The 15000-nt window shown below is 37.8% G+C and overlaps 1 protein-coding gene across 3 annotated transcripts in view; it reads right to left on the bottom strand.

Moving 5' to 3' along the window:
- The window catches only part of LOC143030918 (uncharacterized), a 117458-nt gene that overhangs the window by 80522 nt on the left and 21936 nt on the right, over window positions 1-15000 (bottom strand). For all 3 annotated transcript variants that reach the window (XM_076194170.1, XM_076194172.1, XM_076194171.1), the window contains one exon: window positions 7000-7152. In XM_076194170.1, coding sequence (XP_076050285.1) covers window positions 7000-7152 — 153 coding nt within the window. The remainder of the gene's footprint in view (window positions 1-6999; window positions 7153-15000) is intronic.

The raw sequence follows: 15000 nt of genomic DNA, 5'->3' as shown, positions 1-15000 counted from the left end.
TGCACCCAAACAATAGGCACAAAACCAGTGTCTACCGATTTAATCAATATTTCCGTTAATTGGTCGCAGATTTCAAATTCACACTCTTTAAGCACTCTCGGAAAAATTTCGTCTGAACCCTAGGATTTTGCAGCTTTAAGCCATTTCAATATGTTTAACTACTATCTTACTAACGCTGATGTTAGATAGTTTACTTTCTTCACCCCCACTGAAAATCGAATCGTAGTCAGGTACCATATCTAACCTCTCCTTTGTAAATACCGAGAGAAGCTATTTGTTAAACGTCTCGTTATTTTTTCCTCCGATTCTATCATGACATCTTCGTCATTTTTATTGGGACTATCCTTTCTTTATTTCTTATTCTGTAGAGATGAAAGGATCCCTATGGGTTGGAGCTTGCTTGTTCGGCAGCCTTAATTTCGTAGTTACGTTTCACTGTGTGCGTGTTCCTTTTAACCAGCCTAGCCATGCCATTATATCTGGATCTAAGGTGAATTTCCCCCTTATGTTATACTAGCGTAAGGTCCTCTTTTTATTCCGATCTAATTTTTCAGCCTACCTGTTATCCATTTGGGAGTATTACTATTCTTCTGTATTAACTTGAGGAGAATAAATTTATTTTGAGCATTTAGAATTAAAGCTGTTAGGTTACTGTACATTTCATCTAGATCGCTGACCGGGCTGTTGACCTCACGCTTGTAAGTAACCTGACCTAAGATACGCATATTGCCCTCAGTGACCCGTCACCTTACTGCGCTAATGACTTCCGGGCTGAACGTGTATTTTACCCCGTTACAGCGCCCTGGGTCGGTGGCCAATTGTCCTTAATTCTTTCTCATCTTATCAAAATTGGCTCTCCTGAAGTCCTGTACCAGAACGTTATTCGTACTATTCAATTCTTCCTATATATTATATAAAAAAAAAAGTCTTTGGTGATCGTTAGAGCCTAGACTATCTCCCACTTTTACGTTTCTCATAAGGTGCTCTTTATTAGTTGAAAGTAACTCCAAAGTATTCTCTCCCCTCGTAGGATCGGTAATCATTTGTTTAGGAAATTACCCTTCACCACATCTAAGAAATTTTCCGCTTCCTGGAGTCCTACTAAAATTTCCCAATCAATGTTTCTATAAATAAAATCTCCCATGTTCACAATGTTTTTGTACTGGAACGCCCTGCGAATTTCATGCATCAATGGATCAGTATGCCCAATGGTGAGGTTAGGTCTGTATAGGAGCGCCAGTAATGATTTTTTGTTATTCTTGCCTATAATCTCCACCCAAATAGATTCCGTACTATCTCCTTCCTTAACCCATTAAACTCCGATGACAAGATTCTTGTCATTTGGTCAAATAAAACAAAAAATCATAAAACACCAAAATGTTTGATCAAACACCAGAAAAATATGACGTCAGTCCTCGCGACGTCATATTTTTCTGGTGTTTGATCAAACATTTTGGTGTTTTATGATTTTTTGTTTTATTTGACCAAATGACAAGAATCTTGTCATCGGAGTTTAATGGGTTAATATTGTGCCTACGGTGAATATGTACTCCCACTCACCAATTGGTCCTACTATATCGTGAGGTCTACCGCCATATGTCGCCTTAGTACCCAAGTGCGGCCTGCGGTCTACCGAGTGACCCGCGTTCTTCCGGGACGCTCCCCGCACCTATCCATCAAACATGTGACCAAATACATAAAAAAACGTGACCTGCCCACGTGACCTGACCTAACCTAACTTATTTGTGCCATTCTCAGAAAATGTACGAAGTGTATATCGCTAGAATAAATGTATGGAAATATGTGATAAAATGCTTATTATTACCTTTCTTCCTTTAATATGAATGTAATTAGAAATCCAATCATCTACCTATGTCATTCCTAGGATATGTACAATTTGTGTTTATCGCTAGAATAAATGTATGGAAATGGTAGACCTCACGCTACAGTACTAACGGGAGGAAGATCTCACGCTATAGTGTGGTAGACCTCACGGTATAGTAGCACCGAAAGACAGTTCTTGAACAACAAGATTTCATAATATTGTTTCTTTCCTTTGTAAAGGTTTTTAATTCTTGTTATAAACCTTAAAATATATTGTGTAACATTTCTATTTAATCTTTATATAGGAAAATTGCGTAATTAGATAGTGTGATGAAACCTCGGGTGTAACCGAGCTTTCTTCACAGTAATAGAAATGACTGTAGGCCAGACTTGATTCAGCTATCGAACGATACAATCTACTCTAGATGTCTATTTTGATATCCTTTGGGGACAACTACTTACAAAATTAAAGGTCCAAAGAAATGACGAAGGACCTTTAATTTTGTAAGTAGTAGTCCCCAACGGCCCATGTATCGAGATAGGATTCGAATTATTGCTGATTTATTGATATCTATTTCCATCATTGTGAATTTTTGTTTAGGTTAACACCCTTTTTTCTTTATTTCTGTATGTCGGTAATATTTGTGTTACAGATTTTCCTGAAGATGTCGCTTTGTAGACGAAACGTTGAATAAATGAATAATTTTGGCAACTTGGTTTATGCCCACCCTCCAAATGACAGAGTATTGGTTAGAAAGCTGGAGAATACCAATAAGAAGATTAACAACCTCCTTAATGCTGTCGGCTTTAACACATGCATACAAGAGAATCTGCTCCCTAGATATTCATATACATATATGCATATATATATATATTATATATATATGCATATATATTATACATACAGTATATACATACATATATATATATACACACATATATATATATATACATATACATATATATACATATATATATATATATATATATATATATACATATACATATATTAAAAAAGCGCATCAAACAGACATCGTCTTTATTTTCTGCGGAGTGAAGACCAGCGCATTTATGGCTAGCAACCATGGAAGAAAGAAATTGGATAATTTGTTACTTAAAAAAAGAAGAAAAGGTAACATTAATAATCCACTGACCTAAATAACATTGGCAATCACACAATAGATAAAGAATTATAAAAGAATAATAGGTTCATCAAATAAAGAAAAAAATGTAAAATGTTGTTAGGTTGGCAATTCTGCATAGATTTGGTAGATATTGTATTTGTAGTGGCTTACAATGTTTTATAACACGAGACCTTTCGGTCTATGGCGATATCGGAACCAAAAGAAAAAGAAAAGAAGAAAATAAAGAAAAGGAGAAAAGAAAGACATTACAACATTTTGCTTAACCCATTAAACTCCGATGACAAGATTCTTGTCATTTGGTCAAATAAAACAAAAAATCATAAAACACCAAAATGTTTGATCAAACACCAGAAAAATATGACGTCAGTCCTCGCTTCGCGAGCGAAGCGAGGACTGTCGTCATATTTTTCTGGTGTTTGATCAAACATTTTGGTGTTTTATGATTTTTTGTTTTATTTGACCAAATGACAAGACTCTTGTCATCGGAGTTTAATGGGTTAAGTGTTTATCCAAGTGGACTTTAGAACTTCCAACTGCATTACACTGAAAGTTTACTACATTCAATAAAGACGTGGTTGGCGAGTTTGTTTCTATCTACTTTTAGGCCCTGATAGGTTGAATTCATTATCACTCGTCTGGTTAGTATTTAGCGTGATTTTTTCTTCAGTTTTGATGTTATCAATTATATTTCAAATCTTAAAGGCTTGTATGGACTCCACTTCCTGTGTATCCGTTGTTTAGACCAGCGTTTTTCAAACTGTGGATCACGACCCTTCAGTGGGTCGCGTGAAAAATAAGATAGGTCGCGACAAAAAAGAAAGGAAATAAAAAAATATGCAAGTGAGAGCAAGGCGGAAAAGGGAGAGATGATGATGAAAAATGAACGTTTCCTGAAATATCTCTCATTTCTTTCTCTCTTTCCCTCTCCCTTTCCCCTTCTTTTCCTTTTTCCTTCTCTCTCTCTCTCTCTCTCTCTCTCTCTCTATATATATATATATATATATATATATTATATTATATACATATATATTATATATGTATATATACATATATATAAGGTTCCAATATTGGAACAACCTTATTTGATGAGTAACGATTGAATAGCTAGCTAGTTGTCGACTGTTCCGTACCAAACATCTTTTTTTTTTTTTCCTTGTCTTTACTAATTTCATATGCTTACCTTTTATATTCCTGTCAGTCTTTACTAATTTTTAGTGAATTCAGACTTACTCACTGCACTTTTAGATATCGTTATATATATATGTATATATATATGTATATGTATGTATATATATTTATATATATATATATATATAGTTACACCTAAGTATTATGGGTCGAAATGTGAACTGTGGTTCTTGCTGTGGGTCGCAGTAAAAAAAAAGAAAAAAAAAATTGGTAAAACGCTAGTTTAGAGAGAATGTGATTGAACGTCTTAAGAAATTCCCGTATTGTTTCCTCTCATTAGTATGGATGCTCGCTGGCCGAGGGAGTTAGAGCGTCGCTATTTTCGGCGGAGGTCGAAGTGGCGGCAGTTCGAGCTCTGCCACCGGCAAGTTGGACCAAGGATATAATTGATTAAATTCCACGCTACAAAGTCCTCTGTGAGAGGCACTGTCCTACCCTCCTATTATTGAGACCTCGCGACATTAAGCCAAATCATATTTAATGCATGTTTTCCAATCTGTTAATGTCTTTAATGATAAAAATATTTTAACAAAGTCAAACATATAAGAAAGGAATGGAGGCTTGGATCTTAAATTCTTGGACTTAAGTAAATACTGTGATCAGAAACCATACAAACGACTACCGTGGAAACTGGAAAAGGACAATATCAAAAGTACTATACTCAGTGGACAGGATGCAGGGATGACCCGTCATCCAAGAGGTGCCAATATGTGAGGGAGGGAAGAGGGTGGAGGGGAGTGGAGTATGTAGGGGATGGAATGGGTGGGAGTGGTTTCTATACCTTTTTTTTTTTTTTTTTTGGCTACCTCCCGTGTAAGGGGGAAAAAAGCCTTTGGTATATGTATGTGTGTATGTACTGTACTCAAGTGGATTGGCAAGAAATATCAAAAGATATGATGCATACAGGGATTTTTTTTTAACGATCACTATCCAGTGCGCTAATAAAAGATGTAAATTATGTATGAAAATGTGGACAAAATTACCAATTAATTATGACGCAGCTAAAGAAACATGATGGGATACAAACAATTGTGATCCCGGTGAAGATGAAATATGAAAGGTGAAAAAATAACATAAAAAGAACTTTGGGTGACTTTCAACAAAGCTTTTCAAAGATCGTGTGGACAACTTGAGCATTGAAGGGAAAAAAATACGTATGTAATAATAATAACAATAATGATAATAATAATAATAATAATAATAATAATAATAATAATAATAATAATAATAATAATAATAATAATAATAATAATAATAATAATAATAATAACAATAATAATAATAATAATAATAATAATAATGATAATAATAATAGTAATAATAATAATAAATCTAACTTAAAATAAGATATCCCACAGTAATAAAGATCACCCCCTCCCACCTATAAAAGAACAAAGAAATAAAATAAAAATTATTATAAAAAAAATGGGCTCCGAACTTTCAAAGAGTACCATGTTAAGAAACAAACACTGAGTACCGTATACCATTTCTAGGAAACACAAGGGAGAGTGGTGTCATGGTTCCCATATGTACAGCTGCACAGAAAACTATCGTTAGTAAATCACGCTAATCATTTTGACACAAAACAACGAAACAATTTGAGACAAGTTGAAGTCTCCATCGGAAATAAGATTATCATGTCATAGTGAATCCATATGAACTCCGGAACTATTATTCGATTCATATTCATTCAGAAGGAATTCGAACAATTCGAACCCCAGAAATACCAACCCTTCGGTATCATAAGGTTATGTTCATTCGCGAATGTTTCGACACCCCTACTAACGATAGTTTTCTGTGTAGCTGTACGTATCCGAGGCAAGCAATTCGTAGACAAAGTTGAATACGTCACCTTGTTAGCACCTTAATGATAACTGCACAGTTTGCAAAGGTGTCTAGAATATATATATATATATATATATATATATATATATATATATATATATATAAGATAATTTCTATGATCATCGCGCACAGGATTCGAACCTGCTGCTTTGGGACCGAAGAGACTCCATCGCCGCTCGCCTTAGACCACTCGACCACTGATGATTAAAAATGTGTGAACTCAGAACCTTAATGGTTCCCGAGATTGGGATGGTCACTATCTGCAACTCAAAATCCCGTTTTCACCACACAGCCAACCACACTCGTGGGAGGGGGTAAGGACCGGAACGAATCACTTTCACGCTTATCGCCATTGTAACCATATGAGAAATTCGCTAGTGAACAGCGACATCAATCAGATAATTTTTTATGACCGTCGCGCACAGAATTCGAACCTGCTGCTTTGGGACCGAGGAGGCGCCATCGCCGCTCGCCTTAGACCACTCGACCACTGGTGATTAAAACTGTATGAACTTAGAACCTAACTGGTTCCCGAGATTGGGATGGTCGCTATCTGCAACCCAAATTCCCGTAAAAAAAAAAAAAAAAAAAAAAAAAAAAAAAAAAAAAAAAAAAAAAAAAAAAAAAAAAAAAAAAAATCTGATTGATGTCGCTGTTCACAAGCAAATTTCTCACATATATATGTATATAATTACAACAAAATATTAACTTAGTAAAATAATGCATTGATAGATAAATGTGTATATACTGGTAGACAGAAAATTAAGTGATTGAATAATTGAATAATTCAATAAATAGATTAATAAAGAGGAAAATGCAAATACACAAAAGGGAATAAAACAAAAGAATCATAAGAGCCGGTATCCTCTACGGGTGAACCGGCATTACAAATTTGTATTTAAACAGACAAGTGTGCACACATACACACTCGCACGCACACAACTAATTTAGTAATGTTATACGAAACAATTGTAGGTGCTTAAAAAGAATTACTTGCCTGTCTAGTTGAACAATTGATTGTAACGTTCCAGATGTGCAGATGATTGGCGTCATCGTTACATACTGCGCAGTGATAGTTGACGTAAGTCACCCGGGTTTTAGATGATGTCATCGGCAGGTCTAGGATATAGGTGTAAGCTTCCTTAGGAACCTACAGAAGAAGAAAAAAAAAAAAGTTGAAATGTAGGTCGTTAAAGTAGGGCAGGAAGAAAATAATGAAAAGGAAAAAAGAAAGACATTACAACATTTTGCTTAAGTGTTTATCCGAGTGGATTTTAGAACTTCCAACTGCATTAGAGGGGAGTTTGCACGGTCTAACGGTTCGTCGAACGCGGTTCGACAGACACGTGTTTAAAGTGATGTGTGAACGTGTGAACGGGGTATTTGGTTGTCGAACCATGTTCGACAACCAAATACCCCGTTCACACGAGTTCACACGAACCGTTAGACCGTGCAAACCCCCTCTTACATCCATAATACCGACATGTAGTCTACGCATAAGCTGTAGAGATGCCTGTGTGGGTCTTTTACAAACTTCTTTAAATAAGAGACGAAGAACATTCTGGTATGTGTAAATTTCTGGAGGGTGAAGTAAATTCAGAGGTCTTTTAACATCTATTGAGTCGTCCAGAGACTTAATGTACCAAGGCGTGTACAGGCGGTGACAAATTGACATTATAGTCCTAATCATATGTTGTTTATCATCCTATCATTATTCTTGTAGTTTTGTTGCCATCCTTCTTCAAGGATGGGATGAGATCAAGAGGAAATTGAGAAATGAAAACTGGCAGGGACATCTTGACGGTAAATCCACACAGTAAGTTATCCAGATCTTCCTGAAGGTGTGCTACGACATATGCAGCTTGCATGTCCCACTCATAGGGGTAACCCATTCAACTCCGATGACAAGAATCTTGTCATCGGAGTTGAATGGGTAGAAGAACAACACCACAAATCTCGAGAGACAGGAGGATCCTCTTCAAGAAAAGGAAATATTTTTCCCGCAAACTCCACGAGGCCAATACAACACCAAAGCAATCAACCTTAGAAACCAAGCTAATTATAATTAAAAGTTAGACACTAAAGTCACACGAGGAAGAACATAATCACAATGAAAGGAAACCAATAAGCGTAATAAAAACCAACAGTAAACACTTCTTTACGTTCGCAAAGAAAAAACAGAATGTCAATTCTCTGGTCGGCCCCTTAATAGATGAAGATGGGGATATGATACAGGACAACTACCTTGACAACTGAACAACTAAGAAAACAGTACGAATGTACCTTCAGCATATCCATCGTCAATACGGTGATAGACTCTCCCATAATGTTCTTTGTTGAATCAAAGGAGGGTACACTGTGTGACCTCGACTTCTCCAGCAAGGATATTGTGAGGGTAATAGGGGGACTCAAATCCTTTCTCAATTGGGCCAGATGGCATGGGAGCACCCCCTCTAAAAGCCTGCAAGGAGGAACTCTCGCCCATACTACACAGGATATAGAGACAATCCCTAGATGAGGGCATGGTCACAGATATTATGAATACTATACTATACTATACTATACTATACTATACTATACTATACTATACTATACTATACTATACCATACTACTATACGATATCATATTGGCTATCAGGGGTGCAAGCTGGAGAGGGACAGTAATGTAGCTGCTGGATACCTGGACTTTGCTAAGGCCTTCAGTAAAATGGCCCATGATATCCTACTACATTAGCTGAAGGCCCTGGGAGTAATAGGCAAGTTGGGTCAATGGTTGCACAGCTTCCTTCATGACAGACAGCAACGTGTAGCCATAAACGGAACATCTTCGGAACCATCTTCAGTGATAAGTGGCGTCCTACAGGGCTCCGTGTTTGCCCTTTCCTCTTCCTAGTACACATTAGCGACATTGACAGCACAGTTAAACATTTCAACATATCCTCATTCGCAGATGACACCAGAGCCACCAAGGAAATAAGGGGGATCGAAGATACTAACCTCTTTCAGAGGAAACTTGAAACGTGTACATCTGGGCCGATTACAACATGAAATTCAGCGAAATCAAATTTGAACTGATGAGAAATGGCAAAGCCCTCACAAATAACATCCAACCCCACATCACAGCTCACGGAGAGATCATGAATAAGGCGAATATAAGAGATCTGGGAGTAATCTTGAGTCGAGATGGCAAGTTTACCACACACATTGACAAAATTGTTGACAGCACCAGTAAATTATCATGTTGGATCCTTAGAACATTTACATCAAGAGACGAGGACTGCATGATTACACTGTGGAAAACCCTGGTGCTACCTAAACCTGAATATTGCAACCAACTGTGGAACCCAGATAGTATAAGGGATATAGATAAATCTGAGAGTGTCCAAAGAACCTTCACCAGCAAGATTGAGAGTGTGAAAGGCATGAACCACTGAGACAGACCCAAGCACCTCAAACTATATTCACTCCAAAGGCGCAGAGAGTGGTACCTGATCATTTACACATGGAAAACGTTGTAGGGTCACGTCCCCAACATTGGAGTGACACTCAGCCAAGAAAGGACGAGAGGGATATCTTGCAATATTGAAGGAATAGCACAAAGAGCACCATATCTCTCCGAGCAAACTCTCTCGCCAGAGCTGCCCCCAAGTTCTTCAATAGTCTTCCCAACTACTTGAAGAACACCACATCCTGCACAGTGGAGGTATTCAAAAGACGGCTGGATGCCTTCGTGCCAGAAATTGAAAACATAACTCCCACATCATCCTATAGTAACACGTGGCCCCGCTACAACAAGCTGGTAAATTGTATACCGTTTCACTGTAGGCCTCAATGCCAATGAGGAAGTAACTGAGGTGCTTAGGCACCTGTAGCTAAGGTGTATTCGCGGAAATCTCCATATGGTAAGGTAACATGATCCGATGCCATTGTTCGTAAGTGTGGGCCGACTGATATAGTCTGAGGTAGTATGCTGACACTTGCGGTATAACGTCACCATCGTTTTATTGGAACTGAGGGAAACAAAGCTTTCTTTTATTCAAATGCGCACTGTCCTGTATGTCTTGATATCGTTACAGGGGCCTCTGACTATTATGACTATCACAGTCACACACATACTTCTAGCATTGAGAAATGTCGAGCATTAGGTCGACAACCAGAATTTAGAAACAGAGAGGTCTCACGATGCTGACCTGAGGGGTCACAAGGCTAAAGACCTGGAGTGTATCACTGTATCAGTGTTAACTCAGTAAACCGATTGTTTTCATTGTTAATATCATTATCATTATTATTATTGTCTTTCAATGCTCGATTCTTATCTTCTGCAATTTTCTTTACTTCATCATCCCATCATTCGCTACCCTTCCTTCTATTTCCTCCCGTCCTCCTTGTTCCAAACACCAACTTCGCACACCTTGTGACTCCATCTCTGAACCATCACCATTCCTCCTCCACTCTTAGTTCTAATCTATCCTTCACTCCCTTCCACTCTTCTCTCAGCTTCTTGTACTCTTTCTCCTTTTCTCTCTCATTTAAGCACTTTACTCTAAGCACATCCCTACCTTCTGCCTATTTCCTCTTCTCCATCTATGCTCCACTCTCAATTTACCTTCCACCACAAAATGATTTGATATTCCCCTACTCTCTCCCCTCGGAACATGTACATCCAAAACTCTTCCTACTCTTCTCTCGGTTACCACTATATAGTCCATTAAAGTCCTATCGAAGGTATTTTACACGTTATATACATTTCTTGTATTTTTTTAAATGCAAACTTAAGTTTTATATTGAAATACTGGCATTTCATTTAGATAAATGAGTAAGATTTAGTACGACTGACTTTATTTTTCTGAAATCGGACTTGCGGACCTTTCGTCGTAGCTAAATTAATGTTAATGTTTGTATATTTTTTGTAAGATTTCTCGTTCTGAAAGGATCCGCACTCATCCTTGGTAATTCCACAACGGGGGAGATGTATACGGGAACGCCATTTGTAACTGAACAAGCCTACACCAAGATCTAAGGAATAACAGGTCTAACCACTTCCGACCGAATTTCGAGGGAGTTGGCGCAGCGGGCCCGTGAACGTCACCTGGCTGTTCAAAGTGGGGTTCACGGGTCCTATAGCTGTCAGTTGAAGCTGGTCCGTCGTTCGGGTAGGTTGTTGCCTTCGCTCGCACCGCTCCACGCAATTAGTTATATTCTGACAAATATTATATAAAATATATATATAAATATATATAAAATATTATAGTTCCTGTCTATATATATGAATATATATGATATATAATATATATATAATATATAAAATATTATAGTTCCTGTCTTGGCGTTTCACAGTTTTCTTCAGTGTATCACAAAGAGAAAATGGACCCAGCCTAATGACGTCAGAAGCTGCGCAGAAGAATTCAAACGGTCTGACCTGTATATTTAGACCTTGGCCTACACCAGTCAAATACGTTTCTGGACGTGCACTTTGGCGTTTACCTTTGTGAACAGTGAATGTATTTCTGTGTGGATGTATTGTGTGGCACAGTAGGTAAGTTGTTCTATATTTTTGAGAAGAGTGCTGTTGTTTACTAATATGTTTATCTATTTATATATCAATTTATTTATTTATTCATTCATTTACCTATTTAATTTATTCATTTAATCATTTGTTTATTTATGTAATTATCTATCAATTTACATATTCATCTTTTGTTATCATTGGTTTATTTCTTCTTGGGAAGATCTAAATGTTCTGAGCAGTTTTCATATGCTTTGTTTCTTATATTCAGTATGATTTTTGTAGTCTAGCCGCCCCACTCTTTCCAAACCCATTAAACTCCGATGACAAGATTCTTGTCATTTGGTCAAATAAAAAAAAATCATAAAACACCAAAATGTTTGATCAAACTCATCGGAGTTTCATGGGTTAATAAATGTCTACAATAACATTTGGAAATAGTATACGAAAGATTACGTTCACAATCCCAGCATTTATTTTGCATTCTCTGGGGTAAAACAACAACAATTGGAGGATTTCAGTTCGTACAGATGAATATATCAATTCACTAGAATCAGTACAGAGAAGAATGACCAAAATGATACATGGACTCGGAAATTTGCCTTACGAAGAGAGGCTTAGGCACCTTAACGTACACTCTCTGGAAAGACGCAGAGTGCGGGGTGATCTAATAGAGGTGTTCAAGTGGACCAAAGGCTTTAACAAGGGTGATGCAAACAAGGTCATCATATTAAAACAACAGGCCAGGACCCGTGGTAATGCCTTTAAACTGGACACATTTAGATTTAAGAAGGAAATAGGCAAGAATTGGTTTACTAATAGGGTGGTCGACGAATGGAATAGACTTAGTAACCATGTAGTAACCGCTGAAACTATCAGTTGTTTTAAGAAACGATTAGACAACTTTATGGATGGGGATGACAGGTGGTGATGGATACGAAGCTGCCTACTGTAGGCCTTATGGTCTCTTGCAGTCTCCTTCATTCTTATGTTCTTAACCTTTATTTTCCTCCATTTTGGTTAAAAAAAAATCCTAAATGGTTTGGAGTCGTGCTTAGTGTCACTTTTATCTACATCTATAACATTGCATTTAATTTTACAAGCCAATTTTGAGACCATTGATCTAGTGTATACATATATATATATATATATGCATGCGTTGTTGAAGTCAACAGCTGCGATAGCATTATTATGCTTGTAGAAATGTTTTTTCTAAGTTGCGAACCAACGTGCGGTCGTCTGGAAGCAGGTTCTTAAGCAGATTGCTGAAGTCCATGGTGTATATCTCTCGAGACGTCTTTCGGCCTTAACTGGCCATCTTCAGGAGGTGTGGGTTGGTCAAATTGATGACGGAGAAAGACGTCTCGAGAGATATACACCATGGACTTCAGCAATCTGCTTAAGAACCTGCTTCCAGACGACCGCACGTTGGTGCGCAACTTAGAAAAACATTTCTACAAGCATAATAATGCTATCGCAGCTGTTGACTTCAACAACGCATGCATCATAAATGGCCTCCTTCCAAAATATATATATATATATATATATGTATATATATATATATATATATATATATATATATATATATATATATATTATATATATATAGATATAAATATATATATATAATATATATATATATATATGTATATATATATATACATATATATATATATATATATATATATATATGTATGTGTGTGTGTGTGTGTGTGTGTGTGTGTGTGTGTGTGTGTGTGTGTGTGTGTGTGTGTGTGTGTGTGTGTGTGTGTGTGTGTGTGTGTGTGTATGTGTGTGTGTGTGTGTGTGTGTGTGTGTGTGTGTGTGTGTGTGTGTGTGTGTGTGTGTGTGTGTGTGTGTGTGTATGTGTGTGTGTGTGATATCATTATGTATATTCATACACCTGCGCATGTGTGCGTGCATTTTTAATGTGTATACGTATGACTGCATATAGGTTCATGCATCATGAAAACCGAGATAGCTTCCACTGTTGAGAGTTGTAAGGACTTTAGTTTTGGATCCCTTGGCGCTTTTGCCGGCATCAATGGGAAGGACGACGGCAGGAACCACCAGAGCAGGACCGTCAAAGGACGACCTCAGTCCTCGACTCTGCGCCGAGGCTGAGACCTCCTCTTCGGTTCCTGCTTCGTCTGCCGGTGACAATGGGGACGGCCAGGGTTTCGAGGGCGAGCAAAGACCCGATGCCGTCGCCGCCGTGGGACCCCTGAACCTACAGGGGACCCAGTGGCCGTCAGACGGGGGAGCTGGCAAGTTACTTTCCGACTCATCTTGCTGTCCGGGTCGCCCTCGAGGTGGTGTGGGGATATTTGAGAGCGAGCAAAGACCACACCACCGAACGGTCGACCCCTTCCCTTATCTAAATAAGATTGCAAAGGTGGAAACCCCGGACCAACGGGACTCGAATACTGCCAATTGAGAAGTAAAAGGAATCGAATGACGTGTCAGAGAGGCTCTATAAGAAGACACAACGCCAACAAGATATGTTGTAGGCCTTTGGCGGATCAGGCGGAATCCGCCAGTTCCTCGGTTGATGACATTATCGGACGTTAGCCAGGATAGAGACACAAGATGGCGCTCACGAACGGATTAGAGCTTCGATGACTCCTCTTTTGTTTTGTTTCAAAAAGTCGCTTTTTACTTATCTACAGGAGTTACTGAACGACCAACAGAGACAAAGAATTTCAACGCTATCAAAAGCTCATTCAGACATTCTGAAGAACCCTCAGAACCATAAGACTCTTTTTAATATTTAAGTAGATCTGTGTGGACATCAAGTAGCCCATAGAGATTTTGAGTAAGAGCTTTGCTACTATCAAGAAGATCCTCGCGGCTGCCACTAAGCTCTTTGTCGACGTCAGAGAATCTTATCATCAAAATATTCTTTAGGACCACAACAACAACAACAAAAATCAGAGAGAAGCTTTTAAAACCATTAAACTCCGATGACAAGATACTTGTCATTTGGTCAAATAAAACAAAAAATCATAAAACACCAAAATGTTTGATCAAACACCAGAAAAATATGACGTCAGTCTTCGCTTCGCGCGAAGCGAGGACTGACGTCATAAACATGAATATGACCATAAACATAAACATATCTGATACCCACACAGAGAAGAATGTGATCTGTACAACAAATAAACAAGATGAGATTTACGTTTTGAAATAATCAGCGTAAATTTTGCGAGAAAAGAAAGACAAGTTTAAGTAGATTGCCATAGGACAGGCAGAATTACTTAACCCATTAAACTCCGATGACAAGATGTCTTGTCATTTGGTCAAATAAAACAAAAAATCATAATAAAACAACAAAATGTTTGATGATCAAACAGCACCAGAAAAATATGACGTCATCAGTCCTCCTCGAGGAGGAGGACTGATGACGTCATATTTTTCTGGTGCTGTTTGATCATCAAACATTTTGTTGTTTTATTATGATTTTTTGTTTTATTTGACCAAATGACAAGACAT

This window comes from Oratosquilla oratoria, chromosome 12 (assembly GCF_046742065.1).
Source record: "Oratosquilla oratoria isolate Oo_2021 chromosome 12, ASM4674206v1, whole genome shotgun sequence".
NCBI lineage: Eukaryota > Metazoa > Arthropoda > Malacostraca > Stomatopoda > Squillidae > Oratosquilla > Oratosquilla oratoria.
Note: the sequence above shows the minus strand (reverse complement) of the source record. Positions and strands in the feature narration are given on the sequence as shown.